Source organism: Amblyomma mixtum, chromosome 5 (genome assembly GCF_055824585.1).
Source record: "Amblyomma mixtum isolate Tamu chromosome 5, ASM5582458v1, whole genome shotgun sequence".
Taxonomy (NCBI): Eukaryota; Metazoa; Arthropoda; class Arachnida; order Ixodida; family Ixodidae; genus Amblyomma; species Amblyomma mixtum.
Window position 1 is genome coordinate 75,599,061 of NC_143016.1, and position 19,023 is coordinate 75,618,083.

The 19,023-nt window shown below is 43.4% G+C and overlaps 3 protein-coding genes across 3 annotated transcripts; 1 reads left to right on the plus strand and 2 right to left on the minus strand.

Moving 5' to 3' along the window:
- Positions 1 to 218: 218 nt before the first annotated feature.
- On the minus strand, positions 219 to 4,118 carry LOC149342710 (peptidyl-prolyl cis-trans isomerase B-like). Its single transcript, XM_089545168.1, has 5 exons — positions 3,421 to 4,118; positions 3,093 to 3,215; positions 2,904 to 3,012; positions 1,527 to 1,711; positions 219 to 512 (listed from the first exon to the last, which is right to left on the minus strand). Exons 1-5 carry the CDS (start codon positions 3,634 to 3,636, stop codon positions 378 to 380), a joined length of 768 nt encoding a protein of 255 aa, XP_089401294.1. The 5' UTR covers positions 3,637 to 4,118; the 3' UTR covers positions 219 to 377.
- On the plus strand, positions 3,079 to 10,008 carry LOC149342711 (uncharacterized). Its single transcript, XM_089545166.1, has 7 exons — positions 3,079 to 5,049; positions 5,455 to 5,521; positions 5,644 to 5,729; positions 5,797 to 5,939; positions 6,032 to 6,137; positions 6,379 to 6,495; positions 7,067 to 10,008. Exons 1-7 carry the CDS (start codon positions 4,603 to 4,605, stop codon positions 7,259 to 7,261), a joined length of 1,161 nt encoding a protein of 386 aa, XP_089401292.1. The 5' UTR covers positions 3,079 to 4,602; the 3' UTR covers positions 7,262 to 10,008.
- A 111-nt stretch (positions 10,009 to 10,119) lies between these two features.
- LOC149342712 (coiled-coil domain-containing protein 124) lies at positions 10,120 to 18,855 on the minus strand. The gene is made up of 5 exons (XM_089545169.1): positions 18,700 to 18,855; positions 18,278 to 18,446; positions 16,900 to 17,053; positions 12,032 to 12,152; positions 10,120 to 10,774 (listed from the first exon to the last, which is right to left on the minus strand). Exons 2-5 carry the CDS (start codon positions 18,431 to 18,433, stop codon positions 10,576 to 10,578), a joined length of 630 nt encoding a protein of 209 aa, XP_089401295.1. The 5' UTR covers positions 18,434 to 18,446; positions 18,700 to 18,855; the 3' UTR covers positions 10,120 to 10,575.
- Between the last annotated feature and the right edge of the window lie 168 nt (positions 18,856 to 19,023).

Consider the following 19,023-nt stretch of genomic DNA (forward strand, 5'->3'; position numbering starts at 1 on the left):
AGTCGTGTCGACACAAGCTTGAGTGTTGCTATTGCATTGCTCGGTGTGTGCTCAGCACCTTAACAAGGCATGTAGCGCTGGTACAGGTTTGTGCATGTGGATGTCTCAAAACTGCTGGGATGTTGAGCAATAGGACACAGTCGTTACAAACAGTCCAGGTCACAGCTTTTAAGTGAAAGTGGCCCATGCGGTATCACGGAGAAAAGGAGAAACCAGACTGCATGCAAGTAACAAAGTATAACCGGTTTATTTACACTGCATTTTAAGGGAGAGCAGAAATGTGAATGCCAAATCACAGTACCATTCTGTAGTACGAAAAGGAATGCATATTAAATGAGCGTGAGGTGATGGTGCACCCTCTCCTGGATGCCTAGATCTTAATCAGTGGCATCAGCACGAGCTGTGGGGAAAGGAGTCTCCACAGTGAGCACACCAGAGTCTGTAATCACAACGTCCTTCGTTGGCTTGTCTCGGCTGTCCGTTGACAGCTTTTCCACCTTGCGCACAACATCCTGCAGAACAGCGGAAATAAATGGCCGTGCAATGTAGTTCAGGTCACATATGCGTGCAGAAATCTTCGCACATAATGCAGTAGGATCATGCACAGGAGGCTACAGACCAAGCCTACTGCTGTACCTCTAAAATTGCAATGCCCAGACGAGCATGTATTTCATGCAGGCGCATTTTAACATACGTGGGCAGTAGACGTGCACTTCCTGCTATATAAGGATGTTTTGTTGCAATCGTGTCAACAGCAAATAAATTAAAAATTCATGCTTTGCTTTGAAAGGAAAAGACGACAGCAGTTCCGTGTACCCAAAGGCACAAAAATATGCATGACAGTGAAAGGCTAATGTATGCTGGAGCAGCCATGAAAAATTGAAGTGAAAAAAATTGAAAAAAAAAAAATTCATGCTTTGCTTTGAAAGGAAAAGATAACGACAGCAGTTCCGTGCACCCAAAGGCACAAACATATGCGTGACAGTGAAAGGCTAATGTATGCAGGTGCAGCCATGAAAAATTGATAACAGTGAAAGGTCAACATATATGGCAGGCAAACTGTCTGCATTGACCTTTTGTTCCTCATTCTTTCACTTTTTTGATTCCTCAATGTTACAGTGAAGCTTTGATGAGAATGACTGCATTGGTAACTTTTTAACCAAACTTTCAGCCGTTTAAGTGTCGCCGCCACAGCGACAATTTTATTCTAAGCAATCTGAATTGTTGAATACTACAATCGTTCCAAAAAACTCATCACTCTATCTTAGGCCAGCTTTAAAGCTGTTCTGAAGAGCTAGCTAACACAGCTTTCTCATGAAATAAATTTATACGCCCCCTCACCAAATAAAAGAAGTTAACTGCCTTTAGTGTTTTTCCCTTTGTGCTAGTTTCAGAAATTTTCAACAAATCTGAGGAAGAAAAATGGTCTTCGTCTGAGCCAGTAGTCTGTTCTTTACCTTCAATTTCATTTATCACTCCAGGAATGTAACTGAAACAATTATTCCTTTGCTATGCCGTAAGCTCACCATTCCTTTGATGACTTTGCCAAACACAACATGCTTTCCGTCCAGCCACGCAGTCTTCTTGCATGTGATGAAGAATTGTGACCCATTTGTGTCTTTGCCAGCGTTGGCCATCGAGAGCCAGCCAGCGCCATAGTGCTTGAGCTTGAAGTTCTCATCAGGAAAGCGCTCACCAAAGATGCTCTTTCCTGAATATCAAAGAAGAAATGCAAGTTAAATAGCTTGTAGCCCTGCGTAAGTCCGTTCCTCAGATCAATAAGTAATTATTTCTTTGCTTGTTTCCTTGCACACCAACTTTTACATTGGCAACAGTCTCTTGCACTTATTTTTTTGCAGTCTATAGCACTGTGTGCTGGCTTCATATCGCAACTAAGAGCTGCCACATTTGCACAGTTGTGTTCTGGTGCTGTGTGTGACTACACTGTGCTTATTAAATCCATGTCACAACTGGCTGCTCCAGAAAGACATCTGGTGGGCAGTTTTCCAAGATTGCACAGGCCACTATCTGAAAGCACTGATAATGCTTGTGGCAATGGGAAGAGAGTGCTGCAGATATTGCCAGCAACACATTCATGTACTGTTAACATTATCAAGTTCTCTACTTTCTACTTGCTCCAATAAAGGGTACCTATTGTCATTGTCAAGCATAGTTCATTTTGCTTAACGTGTGTTGTCTCGCTACAGCCCGGAGCTATCTAAAGGATGTGAGGTCCAGAAGAATGATGACATAAATGCTTGTACATCATGTTCAATACGTCAAAGCACACTTATCGAATACTGGAAAACAGACCATCACGTGCTTTCATCTTTCACATTATTTAGTGGAATGAAGTGGATGTAGCCTCTGCGGGCTCACATTTAGATTTAAGGATGCTTTAATAAAGATGATGTATTGCTCCAAATTTCAGACCTAACCAGGAGCTAGTTAATATGGCCGAAATTTATTTTGACCCATCTTGCACCAAAAAATGTTGTGCACTGCAATAAACAATTATGCCAGAAGAGCTGCTACTCACGTCTATTTTTCAACAGTATCGCACAAAGTTTTCTATTGCAAGACCAAATAATAAGTCGCAATGAACACAACTTCTTGAATGATATATTCAATACAAATGTGTTCAGTCCGACATTGTTCAATATCCTGCCAGTCGTTACTGAACAGTGCGCCATGTAAACTATGAAACAGTCATAGAGAACGACTAATTCTTCATGCAGCCTATTGTATGTGCTATATAGACATGCATTTTTTTTTAGCATAACAGGGATATCTCAGCTTCTATATTTACCGCTGGTGTTCAAGTCGGCTGAACCTTAATGTTTTAAGCTGTTCTACATGTTGTGAGGTGTCCAATGCTGGAGCCACACACTATGTAATCTTACCTCCAGTGCCGTCTCCTCTTGTGAAGTCCCCTCCTTGGATCATGAAGTCCGCAATAACACGATGGAACTTGCTGCCTTTGTAGCCAACTAGGCTACCATCGCTTGATTGCTACAAAAATGAATAGTTATGATGTCATGCAGTATGTAGTACTTACAACTGAATAAATAAACAGAACAGCGAGAACTCACCTCAGTCAAATGTTTTGTGCACAGCTCCTTGAAGTTCTGGACTGTTTTCGGCACCGTCTTGCCGAAGAGGCCAATTTCGATCCGCCCGGCTGGCTCACCTCCTATCGAAATGTCGAAGTATACCTGCATGTGTGCATGCATTCATGGGGTCAGTTTTGAGCTCGCTCACAACTTGTGAAAGTACGAACGGGAGCTAAAGAAGAAATATGCAGTGATACTCCGTGGTTCAATAGTCACTCTAACAATGCATGACACGCTACATAATCTAAGCGATTTGAGTTAGCAATGCTTATCAGAGTTTACACGTCGGCAGCACGAGGGAGCTCACCTTGTCCGTAACTTTGGGACCCTTCACTTTTTCTTCGGCAGACCACACCATCGTGACGAGAGCCAGAAGGCCCAACGTTCCGATGACAATGTTCATTTTGTAGCACTTGAAGAGGTTTTTTCTTGCAAACCGCTCAAGTAAAGATTGCTTCCACGAGCGCTTCCGACCGTCGCGTTCGGTGATGAGTACACACACAGAGCTGGACGGCTCTTTCATACAACTAATCGCCGACCAAAGCCGGGTGTGAAAATAGAAAAACACAAAAACAGGCGGTGTTCCGTGGAGCACTGCGATTGGTTGATCAGTGTGTATGTGTCTCGGCCGTCGCACGTCGCTCACCGAACAACTTGCTTCAGCGTGCGCGCGTGGCAAGACGCTATTGCAGTAGAAGGAGTAGAGGTGAAAGATCAGCGTTCGCGTGACTGCCCTACTGTCACAACAGCTGTACGTGTGCCTAAAAAAAAAAAAAATTATTCGGCAGGTGTGTGGCGGGAGGTTCAAAACAGAGTTGCGTGAGTGCCTGCCGCGAGCAGCGGACACACATACGAGAATTTTGCGTGCTGGCTTCGGGCCAGCACTTTCTAGTCAAATTTCCGAGTTGGCGGCAGGTCCCTGGTTTTGTTCATTTGCATGCAACAGCTGAATCGGCTGAACGACTTATCAAGCACGACTACAGTAGCACGTCAGACCCAGGTTACCCAGACCCGACTTCCCGCCGCCCCACCACCAGGCCGACATTTGGTATTGTTTATAAATTTTTGCTGTAACTCAAGCAGATGCTTTTGCGGCTTAATTTTGGAAGTAGACCAACCTGCAAGTTTTTATGGGCTGTAACACTGTAAGGTACAAGTTTAGCTAGCTTTGCTCATAATTAGGCCTGGCCTGACAAAGGTAATCGTCATCAACATTGGCAGCAACTGCTCGTGCTGCCATCTGGGAAAGCGTCTTCAAACTGAGCCGCGAGCGTGAGCGCGCTTGTTTGTTTTTGTGATTGTCGGGATAATCTTTTGGAATGCGGGGCATCAAGTTTAAACGAAAGTCTGTCGCAGACAGTGGGTAATAGGTGAAAACCAAGACAAACGTAATACCAGATTTCTTTTCAACCTGATCGAAGCTCTCGGTGGACGCAAGGAAGGGAACGGACCGTAGTTTTCTTTCATTCGATACAACTGCCTCTGTAGAATGAATCAGGCTAAACGGACGATGTTACGCGCACTAACGTTACTTTCACTGCTTACGATCAACAGTGTCGCATATGCCGGCAACTCATGGGATGGCCGGAGTTCCTCATCGATCAATAATGGCCCATGCGAGGTCAGCGATCTCGAATTTGACGTTGGTAGCCACCGCTTGAAAGTTCACGGCAGTGTCGTAAGCACTGTCACGTGCGAGAAGCTGGGACCGGCATGGGAAGTGACGGATGGCGCCCCCAGGACGAAGATGGACTCTTTATTGTGCGACCAAGTTTTTGAAAAAGGATACTTCTTCAAATTCAAGGAGCAGCAGCCAGCCGGAACATTTCTTCGCGACGTATCCATACCGCTGTTCGTAGCGTTTGGCCCAGATGCGTCACGAACTAAAGACGACCTAGGAGTGGTCCTGCCAGCAGTCGAACATGCGTACAGCGGAGTAAGTGCAACGTTGATCTCGGAGAAATGGTGCACATTGAGGTCTATGGGACGTGAAAGACCATGTAGAAGTTTAATTCTGCGTAACTGCTGCGAATTGTTGCGTAGATTTTTTTTTTTTTTTTTCCTGCACGCAAAACGAACATCGCGAGGTCGGTGCCTTCTCCCGAAGCCAAGATAATTAAAACTGTTACCAGCATATCGATACAAAATGTTGATCAACGCATGCTCGGGCAGGTAGTACTCCAGGCTTGCGTTGATTCGGTAGCTTGGCTATGTTCAGGTACAAATTTATCACAAATTTGATAGTACAGTTAAAGACTCAGCTATTTTTCATTCATTGAACAGAGCACTGTTTTTATATAGTAATGAGATGGTAATGACAGAAAAGCACTTCTCTTTTCAGGCGATCGACTGGGAGACTGACTTCTTCCTCGAGTCCCACCAGTTGAAAAATCAGTTGACACAGGCAAGTTCTACTCTCTGAATAAAGGGTTGAACATGCTTGAGGCAAGCATGTATGTGGAAGTGATTGATACGTTAAGACGTTTCCGCCTCTTTAGTTTCCTTATTTACCTTCTTGAATTCCAGGCAGTAGCAAGAGGATGTAGCGTCTTGCCCCTTGATAAGCGCCTCTCGGCTGTCAACAAGACTTTATGCTTTAGGAGAGCCTACTTTGGGGTGAGTCTGCGCACTCTCGCTCATGCATCGTCCTTTAATCTGAATGCCTATATGTAATGCTGCGCAGGTGCCAGAGTTGAGTGACGAAGAAGCAGCCAGTACACTTGCTGCATTTCTGAGAAGAATCAGAGAAACATTGGCAGTTCATGATCCAAAGCCAGATTCCAAACGACAGCTAAGGATTGGGCTGGCTCTTCCTGTTTCACACATGTAAGACCATCATCTGCACAATATTCCGTTCATTAGCCTGTTCAGTGGCAAACACTGACATTGTGTGCTCTTTTTTTTTTTATGCATGGCAGAACAACAGATCGGCTACCAGATGATAGAGGTGCAGTCGCCAAGAAGATCTCCAGCTTTGCCAAGGCTATCAACATTGATTACAGTAGATTATCACTAAAAGAACAGGTACGCCCTTTTGTGGTTCCCGTCAGTGTTTTTTCCTAAGAATGTTGCACTAACATGTGCCTGAAACATAGTTATGCAAATGCATTTCACAGGCATAAAAGAAAAAGAAAGCCCTGCTTGCATGATCTTTCCAGTGTTTTAATTCTCATATGCAAGTAAGTTTCAAAAATAGTGTCACTGCATCCAGTTTGTTGTGCAAGTTTCCAATTCGCATGATTTTCATTGCGAAATTTTCCTGCAGGTGATGCAGACACAAGATCTGGATGTGGTGCTTGTTGCCAGCGATGATGCGACATCGCTTACTAGTGCCCTTTACCTGCCCCCTTGGGGAGTGGCTGTGAAGCTCATCACAAGCAATGTGAGTTCAAGTTTTCAGTAGCATGACTGTTGTTACCTGCATCTGATCCGTTATCTGGTCTGTCAAAAAACGCAAGATCACTGGTTTGGATTCCTGTGCGAGCTTTGCAATTCATTGAGTACTTAACGTGCACCAAGGCATCACAGGGCATCTTCTTTAGCCTGTAGCCTGTAGATTATTTTTAATGTAGGCAGTGTTGCTGTGAGGCTTGCAGGTGCTAGCAGTGTTGAACTCTATACTTGCAGCTTCTAGCATTGCCGATTTATGTACTGTCCTGGTTCCTACATTTTGGTTGACTAAAAACTAAACGCTGTCATGGCGAGACACTATCTGGCTTGGAGATGTCGCCAAGCCAATTCAAGACAAATTATCAAACTAGTGTCAGTGTCGCTTGTAGTGCAGCTGCATTTAGAATGTGAAGTGCAGTGCTGCGCACAGTTAAGCCACACCTATCAGCTGCATCTTTTTCCCCCTCTACAGACAAATGAGTCGTCGAGTGGACTGTGTGCTCGGCAATGCTTAAATGTGAAACAGTGCATCTAGTGATGTTTGCGGTCTCCCTTCTGTGCAGAGTGGGAGGAAGGAGAAAGACCCTCTTGAACGACTTTTGGAATCTCGGGGTGTGGTTCTGACCGCAGCTGTTTCTCCGGAAGCAAGCACAAGCCTCAATGACGTGCCAGCATTCAGTAACAATGCCATCGTTGATGTTGAACACATTCTCCGCAAAGCTGTAGCGATAGTTCAGCATAATTTACAGAAACTCTGAAGATGATGCCAAGGAGCCTTAGCCGACACCTCGAAACCAATATATACCGGTGACCAAGATAAGTACGAGGTTTAATGATGGAACAATTCAAGCTAACGGCATAGAAAACCAAATCTCTTTTAGTGCACGAAGTAATAGCCTACACGATTAAACAGCTTACAAACATCAGTTATCGTAAGTACGTAGTGGTTTAGTATTGACTGTGTAGTACTCTCCTCGCATGGTACAGGCAAAGTGCAATGCATAACAACCTATCAAAGAAGAAAACTTATAACTGGAGGAATGTGACAAGGAATCGATTTTGAGCTTCGGCTTACCATGTTTGCCAATATATTGGTCCTTGCAAAGGTGTAAATGACACGTATAACTAAAATCACCTTATCGGTTTTTCCACAGCTTATTATAGGCACAAGTAGGGATAGCATTGTAACAATATCAAACTCTGATCATAACAGATGCGCAAAGTAGAAAAAAAAAACTGTATTCAGCTTATAAACAGGCAGGACTTGTTATTAGAAATATTAGCAAGGGTATGATGTCACTAAAACATGCCAGGGAGGGGTTTCTTCATACCCTAACTTAGCCTGTTGCTTTAAGTTCAAGTGCAACTGGAGAACCAGTCGACACTTAATTTGCATTTAGAAAGATATTCAAGGCCTCAACATGTGTTACTTTGGAAAAAAAGGCAGGTAAAGGTCAGTACACCCTTTTGCATGTGTTTACCACCAATGGGGTACCCTGTCCAATTAAGAACCACTAATTTCACTTCTGATCAAAATTAGCATTCAGTTCCTTGTAGAAACATTTTTAAGCTTATGTGACTAGAATAGAGAAAGAATGAAATAAGGTGGCCCATGCATAGCAAATGGGAAAAGAATGAACAGACTTTGTGTGTGTCACATCACCCACGAGCATAGTGCATGTTACTAAACTCCAAATTAATGACTGCGACTAAACGTTATTCTACAGTTCCTGTGCAATACTCGGATGGAGACTATAGCAGGTTTGCTTGTGATGCAGCTCCAACATTGTTGAGCTCGCTAATGCATTGACACAAGCTTTGCCTTTAAACTCATTTTGTATGTGCCAGTTAGTACTAAGTATCTCAAGGCAACAGCAGCCTAAGATTGCGTCAAATGTCCCCACAAGGAATAGACATCCTTACGCCAGGTGTACTGCTTGTGTCACAGCTGCAAACAACTCTGCTTTGTATAGGATTCTGCTCAACACACAATCTCACACTAATGATGGATGCGGAAAAGAACTACCTATACTTGCTTGTGCACTTTTTATGTAGCCGTAATCAAGACATTATATATCATGGAGTTTTGCTGTCAAGCATTGCACAAAACCCTGTATTCAAGGTTGAGCAATTCCCAAAGTTCATTTAGGTCACTGATTTTCAATTTACAGAAATGTTCAAGTCTGCATTTTGTATATTTTTATCATTCCACATATAGTAGCTGGGATAAAAGCACCGAATTTCCACCGATTTGCACTAAAATGAATTTTGTTTACTGTTCTATGTTGTAGAGAAGGCTTTGCAGATTTCTTATCCTTCCATTTGAGCTGCATGTTCTTCTGTATAACGAAGAAATAGGGAAGACATCTAGTGACTCTGGCGACCAAGCTGGACACCAAGAACGACAGTGCAATATCTTGCATGCCATTTGTTGACTTCTGAAGGTTCTTTAGTCGGTGATTTTCACCATTACAGCGCTTTTAGCAATGTTTTCTTTCAAAATTGTTATACTACTCTTGTACATACACTTCAAGTAGCCTTTTTCTTACGAGAAATGAGTTGTGGTGTCGCCTTTCTTGAGAAGCTATTAGATATCCTGCGTCACAAATGATGTCACCGGGTGCTTTGAGAGAGAAATCTAGAGCAAAGCGCGTTTCTAGACAAAAAAAATCCAGAAACTTGTGCAAAAGCAGTGAAAGTGATCTATGGTAGGATACAATTTAAAAAAAAAACAACAGCTAACACTGGCCCATGGCATCCTGTAATAGTGTAATGGCCAATCATAACAGCAAATGAAAACGGATTTTGAATCTTTGACTATATTAAACTAGCCAGGTAAAAAAATTCTAGTGCTTTTTTTTTTCTTGACACTAGCTTCTTGTTTAGGTGAGAAGAAAAGTTAACTGCAGACTACTTTTTTATTCTGGAGAAATTCTGTGTGGCGGAGCTTCACTGCAGACTTAAGTTGTAACCGACTATAGAGGTACTATACTTTGAAGCAATTGTATGATGCATGAAATAGTCCTTAGTGTCCCCTTATATCAAGAAGATGCATAGTTTAAACTGTGTTTGCACTTCTTGTCTTGATACCAAGAACATCATCTTGCTGTAAATGCACTAGATGAAAGCTAGACGTCTTGCATAGCTACGCTTGCTACTATACAAAGATTCACTTGTGGTGGGACTTTCACTCAATTCTTAGGCTGGAACCGACTGCATGGCTTGCTTTAGTGTGATTAACTATTTGTGCCGTGTGTGTACAAGCACATTTTTGTTCACGTTTTTGTCTTTTTGTTGCATTTTAACACTCTCAGGTATTGTATAAATGTCAATGTATCTCAGGGAGAGTTTACCTCCATCATTTTACACTAAATAGTGTTTTATCTATGTGGTAACCAAGGAACATCTTTACAGTTTCATGGACACACTTCTTTTGATGGGACCAATCTTGCAAAAAAAGAAAGCAATAAAATATGCTTTTAAATATAGCCTGTTTTTTTTTACTCTTGTACCCATGTATCATGGAGCATGTGATGTCAACTAATCTACACCCTAAGCCATTTCAATGCCTCCAACAATGATTCATTACACGACGCAACATAACAAAAGCCAAATACTGTGTGTGAAATAATTACTTTATTTGTCAGCACTGCACGCATGCAATGAATACTTAAAATGAAGCGACAAAACTTTACTTAAACCTTCCTATCACTCTTCAGGATGCATCCAGCTCCCACTCCCCCACAAGCATTGATCACACTGTACAGGCACATCCATAATCGCCCAATCAGCTGTACGACAGCCATAACTAAATCGGGGGCCAGATCATCACAACAGCAAAATGCATCTCTACTGAACAAAACTAAAACTGTGCACAAGATGGACACTGAAGTCTTAAGAACTGCCTAAACTTGTGGCATCTGATCACCAACACACGACACTCACAACATGTCTCCTCTCCCACGCGGCCAGTTAGTTCATTGGTGTGCAACCTGTGCCAATCGTCAGACTCGGCTTACCACAGCCACATCTGAAACAAATGGCATCAAGGGACTCTGGTACTGCACGGCTGTCAGAATTTGCCAGCCTGAATCTGGTTGAGAGGGTTCTCTGGAGACTTCATCCAGTCCTTGCGGATCATTTGCTTCAGCTGGGAGAGCCGTAGGTTGGGGTTCTCTGCTTTTAGCTCCGGAAGCTTCTGCTTCTCGAAGGCATCGTACGCTGCCTTAGCTCTCCTCTCAGGGTGCCTGTCTACCGGTCCATCCTTCACACTGCAAGTGGGAAAGCATCCACTGTAGTAGTACTCACTGGGGGTGAACAAGTACAGTAGTGTATATTATCACCTCAAAAATGCATAATATCCCCCCCCCCCCCCCCTTTTTCTTTCCAGTTAAAAATGATTAAAAATTACATTTTATGAGAAAAGCAGCATACGATATGACCTTAAAAATACATATCCTCCCTCCCCCTTTTTTTCCCCAATTTGAAACGTAATTAAAAAATACGGGAATTCTTGCAGAACCTTACTATAATCACATCACGCTGATACAAGCACGCAAAGTGGGTGTGTGAAACATACTACCAGAGATTTATGAAGGCAACAAGTGAAAGGTCCACAATGCGCTGTGCATGCAACAAATTCACTGTGAAAGTACTCTTAAGATGTCACCTTCTTGAGTGCATTACAGTAAAAGCTCATTAATTCAAACTCAGGGGACTGGGATAAGTGTTCCAATTATAAGAAAGTGGACTATCAAATGACCCCAAAGATGATGGGAACTGCTTGCATCACGGTAATTTATTTGGTGACAGGTCGGGCAGTCTGCCTTTGAGATGAGAGCACTACTATTTTTACTATTACTTTTTTTTTCCACTTCTGTCAATGTGTTATTATAATCCATGACGGAAGCGTTGAGGCAAAGCTGCTCCAAAATGGCAAGGGCCTAACTGGCATCCTTTGATGCAGTAGTGCCGCAGCCCCCTTTACAAGCGGCTCCGTTGTGCACAAGTAAGCTTTACCACACAAACAGCGAATGGCACGTGTCAAACGCACAGTTATGGCGCAACGCAAGAACCTCGCTGATGGAAGTGAGGGAGATGCACAGCTGGGCTTGTCTGGCTGGCTGATGCACGGCCGAAAGCTGCCATCATTGCAGGCCAATGCGAAGCTCAAAAAAGCGAAACCGAAACTAAGCTGTTGGACTTTTTTGCCAACGTGCACGGGCGACCCTGTAGCATGCAATTCAGGTTTGAGTAGAGCTATTTTGATGATTCCTTGTCGCGCTGGTCGTACCTAGTCATGGCCTCTCTTTGAGAGCCGTTTGAATTAACCGGTGCAAGACTAGTAGCATCCGAATTGGCCAGCATCCAACATCATATATACTTACATGGGCGTTGGTCGGAACTGCAGTGACAGTACGAATTATCTGGATTTCCGAATTAATGAGCTTTTACTCTAGCATAGAAGAATGATATCAACACAAAAGAACAGGTAGCAGACAGAATACAAGACAAAAATAAAATCTTGCCTGAGCACAGCAATGGCTTCATCAACCGTCCGAGCTTCTTCGCCTTCCACAATCACTCGGTTGATGTTTTCCTCCAATGGCTTCTCATGCAGCAGCAACTCCTGAGGGTCTTTCTGTGCCTCTGGAAGAAACAAATAAATTTTGACATTTGCAAACAACCACAAGGCTTTCTGAGGCCTGCGGCACTGCAGCAAACAGGCACAGACACATGTGAATGCCAAGAACATACAGCAAGGATTTCGCACATCCGCATATCTGCATTTCTCTTGCACAATAGAGGAAAAAGAAAAATTCAGTTGAAGATACAGGTGGTTTGACAGACCCATTGTCCAATGGATCTATCCCACATTTTTTAGTTTTTATGTGCTTGCACTGTTTTTGTTGTATGTTCCAACTAAAATTAGCTTGTCTGCTGAAGTTGTGGCTACAGCCGGCCAAACAGGTATGAAGGCAGGAGAAATTTTCTTTTCCTAATATTGGCAATTAACTTTCTTTTTGGAATTAACTTGACCGAAACACTCCCAAAAATGCAACTCTGCAACCACTAGATGCAACCGTTGTATGACAGACCAATAGGGGATAGTCAAAATTCCGCAAGTGCGCTTTCCCGCATAACAATGTTGCCCCCCAACAAGATGGCGGACCATGCGTTTCCAGCTGAAACAAAGCAAGAAAGACTGGTTTTTTGTTTGATTCTTCCAAAATACGTTTTTTACATTCTATCCACACCTTTAGCGCCTGTCCTGAAGCCCATGTAGTTCCTTTATAGCGAAGTCGGCCATCTTGTTAGGGGCAACATTGTTATGCGGGAAAGCAAACTTGCGGAATTTTGAATATCCACAGTTACGTGGACTTATTTTTGTTTGGTCATAAACGGTCGGTGTTCTCGGCTAAGGGATTGCTTGCAAGACAGAAATGTGCCATCACAAAGGGTCAGCCACGAGTAAGTGTGGTTTCAACCCTGGATCCAATACCCCTACCCGCACTTCTTGGCCCTAATGGTAATATTCACGGAACTTGAGACCATTCGTGCACGTCCTAAGCACTAATTCGACCAAGAAAACAGAATGCTCTCACACTTTCTCTTCAATTCTGAAGATGCGCACATGACACACAACAGCAATAACACGCAGAGTTATAAACGGTACTACGTAAAGTATTTCTGAAGATAATTCTTTGATAAAAGTAGGTCTGCACCAGCAAAGCTGTAGAAAATGTAAAATGAGCTTTGCACTTAGAAACCAAGAAGTGACCACTGGTTTTTGTGCACACTGACAAGTAAAAAGAATACAAGCATGAACAGTTGCCAGGAAAAAAAAAAGATACCAGCAGGTGGAGCATGCATGTGCTGTCATACTTCTGAGAATTTCAGGTGACTGGCTTGCATGCCTAAGTTTTTTATTTTTACAAACACGCACAACCCATAAACTGCCGCCGCGGTGGCTCAGTGGCTGTGGTGCTCGGCTGCTGATCCAAAAGACGCGGGTTTGATCCCGGCCGCGGCGGCTAGAATTTCTTTGGAGGAGAAATTCTAGAGGCCCGTGTACTGTGCGATGTCAGTGCACGTTAAAGAACCCCAGGTGGTCGAAATTTCCGGAGCCCTTCACTACGGCTTCTCTCATAGCCTTAGTCGCTTTGGGACGTTAAACCCCATAAACCAAACCAAACCAAACAACCAATAAACTTAAGCTACCAAATGCACATATCCACAAAGTAATGCATCAGCCCTGAAGGCATATGCCAAGATGACAGCCGTATAGTTCAGTAAACGATAACTTTATCCGCAGTTTCAGCCACAATTGTTATCAGTTTCTTCATTTTGCTATCACAGCCGCTTAGCATTGCTTCTGGTAGTGGGATGCTACTGCACACTAAACACCACCAGGTGGTTGAGACTATCTAGGGCCCTCCACTATAAATGTCCTTTCCTTCCCAGTCTCTTCACTTCCCTTAAACAGCAATGAGACTGCACCTTTAATTTCCTCATAAACCCCCACCTTTTCACCCATGTAGAGGATTGCAGGAAACCAGTGGCATGGAAAGTAGATTCAATCCCCATCATGCATTAGATATAGATACAACCTGAACACTATCAAATTCCTTGTATACAAGGTGCAATGTTGTCTAAGTGGAAGCAATAAAATGTGCCAATACTTGAAAAACCACGTGTAGAGACACACCACCAGGCATGCTAAATGAAAGTGGACAAAAGTTCTAAAACGGGCACTTTTGTGTTCTGCAAGTCTAGAATACCCCTGTCACACGGCATCCCTCGAAGGCCTTTTCAGCAAAGGCACCTCTTTTCATCAAAGGAGAGAAAGTGCAAAGGAGCAGCGATGCAGCTACACGGAGCAGCCCAAAGGTGAAACAGTCGTTGAGGCTTAGCACCCGCTGCTGTGCATGAGGTGGCTGGAGAGAGTGTTTTCATTCATTCATTCATTCATTCATTCATGAAATTAAATGAATATTAAAGTGGGCTATTCTATTCATTCGTTAAGCTCAGACAATTTTTTATTCGTACTGCTTCTTTAAAAGAACTGCAACAGCTACTCTCATCAGCAGCAGCAGGTTTTGTGAACTGCTCAGTGATGCTTCAACAATTTTACTGCCTTGAAAACTGGGCATCAAATATAAACACCCATCCAAAAAGTAAAACCAGAAAAACCTTCCATATTTTTTAAAGATGTTTCTCAAACAATGTTAGCTGCATATATTTTTTATTTTTACTTTTTTGGTTTGGGACGGCACTGCGATTGCGGGTTTTTGAAGGCCTCGCCTTTAGATTCCAAAGGTCTCCAACAGTTGCCTTCACCTCCAAGGCCCTTAGCAGCAAAGGCGCAACATTTGTGCCATGTAGCTGCACTCCTTACGCCTTTGAACATAAGGGCCTGATTCTCTAAGGCCTTTGCGGTGCCCGTGTGACAGGGGTATTATATGACTCCAGCCAGCGTGTGTTCTCCTTTGCTTGTTTTGCAAGTATGAGCGCTTGAGGTGCCTAAAATGTGCTGCTTTCTGTACATAATGACTTCATATGACACGAGGAATAAGTCATTAAAAAGTACAACTAAGACCTTGAAAGCAGTTTTGTGTCACAAAGTAAACATATGAGGATCGAGAAGAATTTGCATAATAAATAATCGGAGAAGGTGAGAATTCTTCCCAAGGGTTATTGGCATGCTCCTTACGAAAATATTAAGTAAAGGACTATAGAAGAAGATAGTAAAGGACTATAGACACCAAATTTTTGCTTGCGTGTTTTCTTATTTCAAATTATGCGTTAAACTTTAGAATACATGGGTCCCCGCGTGGTATTCAGCTTTGACCACTAACTCATTTATAATTGGATTTCTTCTTGATGGTCTCGCTCTCGTAGATGAAACTGAAACCGAAACAATGGTTGGGACATGTAGTTCATACTTGGGTCACGTGAGGCACAAAAAAAAAAACGGCAACATAACTGCTGATCCATCGTTTGTTGCCATTCCAGCTCTTGAAGCAGGATAGTTTATGCACTGTATGAATTAAAACTATTTATCAGCATTTGTATTGCAGGTTTTTTTCATGCCTCGCATGACCAAAGTGTGAACTAACGCCACAGCCATCATTCAGTTGATGAGACCAAACCAGCATGAGAGAAGAAATTCAATTATAAATTATTTAGCAGCTGTAAGCGAACAACACACAGTCTAACACATCATTTGAAAGAAGAAGACACGCAACTAAAATCAGCTGTCTACAATCCTCTAAAGGGCATTTGCTGCTTCATTTTTTCAGTTCTGTCCGACCATTGCAGTAGGTAATGAACAAATAAACAAACACATCTTGTAGTGGTGTTAAAGGGACACTGAGGAGAGCTCTATTAATATTTTTTTTATAGTAAAATCCGATAGTTCGGCATTTCATAGCTTTATTGCCACTTGGCCGGCAGCGAAAGATGCATTTATTTCTAAGAAATTTGGATTCGAAGTTGAAAAAGTTTTTCCCGCCGCTCTGATTCAAACTTGGGATTCTCCTATGACGACACAGGACTAAGTGACGTGAAACATGACGTGAACATGATGTAACGCAGACTCCGTGATTTCTGGCGGCCAGCAGCGCGGCCCAGCAGCAGCCGAAAAGAAAGCTACCGCCGGCCGCACGTTGAAGGCATCTATCGGCTATTGCGGCCGTCGCTTCGTTTACGTTTGCACTGGTGTTTTGCCAGCGTTACAATGGATCCCGTTCTCGAAGTCGTCAACGAAGTTCTCGCAAATGGACACCTTTAGCATACCGTGTACCTTGTTACCGTTAGCGAAATACCGGGGGCCCGCATACCGCTCTGAGCAGGCGCTGATTGGTCCCGGCGCTGCAGGAGCGCGCGTAGCTGTCGGGTACGTGGCGCCATCTGGCGACGTCAAGGAGATTTGGGCATGCATTTGCTGCGCCTCAGTGATTCGTGGCTTCTCGTGTCCAAGTGTTGCTAGAACTATTGGTTCTAGCAACACTGTTTTGTCCTATGACGTCATGAAGCTTGTACTTGCGAGTTTGGCCTGTGGCGGCGATACCTGTATTTTGGTTATTGCTCTTTTCTACGGTACAAGAGCTTTGTTGTCAGTATGAACGGCATTTTTGTAATCAGGAGCTGGTATTCTGTCGATGCAAGTCAACTTCAATTTCTCCTCAGTGTCCCTTTAAAGCACATGCAGGTGCTTCAGACAGATGGAAAATGGAGAGAAAACAAATATGCGGACCATGCGGCTATTTGCATGATAACCGCAATAGCTGCATACAGCACTGCAAGGCTGCAACAATTTTTTGACCATGGGCAGCCATTCATGTAGCATATTACAGGCGTGAAAGTCCTACAGCATTTGCTCCAATGGACTCACTCTGTTGCCTTTCACCCATTGCTGCAATATCTGCCCTGGTCACTTTCTCAGCACGTGTCTTGGCAGCCTTGATGCTGTTCATTTCTTCATCGTACATCTGCTTCAGCACGGCCTTCTTTTCAAGCTGTTCCGTCTTCTTCTTGTCTCTCTCCTCCTGCAAAACACCAACACCCATCCAGCATTAATGCTGCATCACAACTGTCAGCTTCCCACAGAGGAATGGAATGAAAAACCACCATAACATGAGAAACATTAACATCGAATGATGGACACCAAAAAGCTAACAAGTAGCGAGGACCAAACAGACTGTATGCCCATACATAAAATGTCACAATGTAGAACATAGTAATAACTTTGCTGCAGTGTGCTATTATCACCCCTTTTTTTGTGTGTTCAGGTGGTGCAAGCTTGTATCTGAAGCTTTGTACAACACCAATGAAGCAACACGAGCCTGCAGAGGACATGTGTCATGTCACACAAAATAGGCAAGGTTTCAATAATGTGTCCAACAGTGTGCCAACAGGGCACACAGCATGTTCATGACTGCAGACCAGCTTTGTGGTCATTATTACGGACACATGTGGCGAAGTTGTGGCCAAACTACGCGGTATGATTCATCACCACTTAAACAAGGAATTTAATACTGAGGTAATAGTCTCTTGTAAAACTCGGCATCACAGAAACTTAGAGTAGATAGTGTTGCCAGGCAGCAACAAGATCAGATGCCGGAATTAAATGCCGTTTTAAGGCGAAAGCCTTTAATGCCTCATCGTTGCCGACAGAAGGTTGTCAGCAGAGGTGTCACGCTTTTCGGTTGGTCGAAATGGTTATGACGTCAGAGTGCGCGGATTCGCAGTAATGAGGTCACACACGGATGCCTGACGCTCCCTTTTGGAGCAGACGACAATAAATAGACAATAAATAAATTAGTTGTCGTCCGCTCCGCCAGGGGACGTAAGGCGTCCATGGGTGACCACATTACATATCTCATTACTGCGAACAGAGCCATGGATACAATTGAACTCGTCGAAGCAGAGAAAGAGTCGTGCTAAAGAAGCAGTCAAAGTTGGTCGTGAAAGTGTGCAGTTGTAATGTGTAGTCAAAGTGCGTAGTCAAATAAGGCACTAGTACAGCACGAACAGTCTCGCAGTCAATGCCAAATAGTGCGCCAGGAAAGGTTTTCGCCTTGCTGCACTTTAAAGAGCCAAAGTGCCTCCTGAATTTTTTAAAGGCCGCCTAAAACCTGAAATTAGACGAGAGATCTGTCATCAGGTCTAAGCATCAGGTATTTGAGGTTTGGGCGGCGATTAAACAAAAAAACAAAAAGCATCCACACTACGACAGTCTCATCGCGTTTTGCATTTCCCGCTTGACTTACCTTCCTTTGCTGTTTCCTGGCTATGTGCTTGTCATCGTCGTTCCACAGGGCATCTTCCGCTTCCTTTTCCTTTCGCGCTTTGTCAGCTGTTTTGACGGCTTCCTTTTTAGCACGAGCTTCAGCTGACTTTGTGTTGGTGCCAAATTTTTTCGGCATTGTAGACGACTGGCTGCGAGGCAATACGACAGTTGGTACAGTCACATAACGCAACACACTGTGGTTAAATGGCCAGCAAGCGCAACAGAAGATGAGTTAAGACCTCCATTTTTTAACACACATCTACAGTACAAGAGGTTATACATGCAGGATACGGCCAGAATGCGCTAATATTGAAACCTTGGACGGCTTACGGCTGCTAACTACCACTGAAAAGGCTCTGCAAACAAGGCTTGCTATGCCACTGCATGCCTGTTTGAACTTACTTGGTTATGTGGCTGTCTCCAGACCACTTGCACTAAAAGAGAAACTTTTTCAATAAACGTTGAAAGCTTAATTTACTTAAATTCACTGGGTATGTATGCCAATCATGATGTCAACTTCCTGCGAGCACCAACGCACCAACTATGGAGCTTGCGACGCTAGCGACGTTAGCACAGCTGTGACTCAATAAAATTATTAATTATTTTAATTTTTTAACACAATATTAATATTTTACATCTGACTACTGTTTTGTTCTTCAGCAGAAAGTCTTAGGAAAGATTCTTTCAGCAGACGATGTTTTTCTAGGTGGCGCGGCTGGGCTTCGC

Excerpts from the sequence above, each read along its gene's own strand:
- LOC149342710 (XM_089545168.1), bottom strand. The coding sequence starts at position 3,636 with ATGAAAGAGCCGTCCAGCTCTGTGTGTGTACTCATCACCGAACGCGAC. Across the intron at positions 3,216-3,420 it reads GTCCCAAAGTTACGGACAAG|GTATACTTCGACATTTCGAT; the intron begins GTGAGCTCCCTC and ends GCACACATGCAG. Across the intron at positions 3,013-3,092 it reads GCACAAAACATTTGACTGAG|CAATCAAGCGATGGTAGCCT; the intron begins GTGAGTTCTCGC and ends TCATTTTTGTAG.
- LOC149342711 (XM_089545166.1), top strand. The coding sequence starts at position 4,603 with ATGAATCAGGCTAAACGGACGATGTTACGCGCACTAACGTTACTTTCA. Across the intron at positions 5,940-6,031 it reads GCTCTTCCTGTTTCACACAT|AACAACAGATCGGCTACCAG; the intron begins GTAAGACCATCA and ends TATGCATGGCAG. Across the intron at positions 6,496-7,066 it reads TGAAGCTCATCACAAGCAAT|AGTGGGAGGAAGGAGAAAGA; the intron begins GTGAGTTCAAGT and ends CCTTCTGTGCAG.
- LOC149342712 (XM_089545169.1), bottom strand. The coding sequence starts at position 18,433 with ATGCCGAAAAAATTTGGCACCAACACAAAGTCAGCTGAAGCTCGTGCT. Across the intron at positions 17,054-18,277 it reads CCAGGAAACAGCAAAGGAAG|GAGGAGAGAGACAAGAAGAA; the intron begins GTAAGTCAAGCG and ends GGTGTTTTGCAG. Across the intron at positions 10,775-12,031 it reads GAAGCCATTGCTGTGCTCAG|TGTGAAGGATGGACCGGTAG; the intron begins GCAAGATTTTAT and ends TCCCACTTGCAG.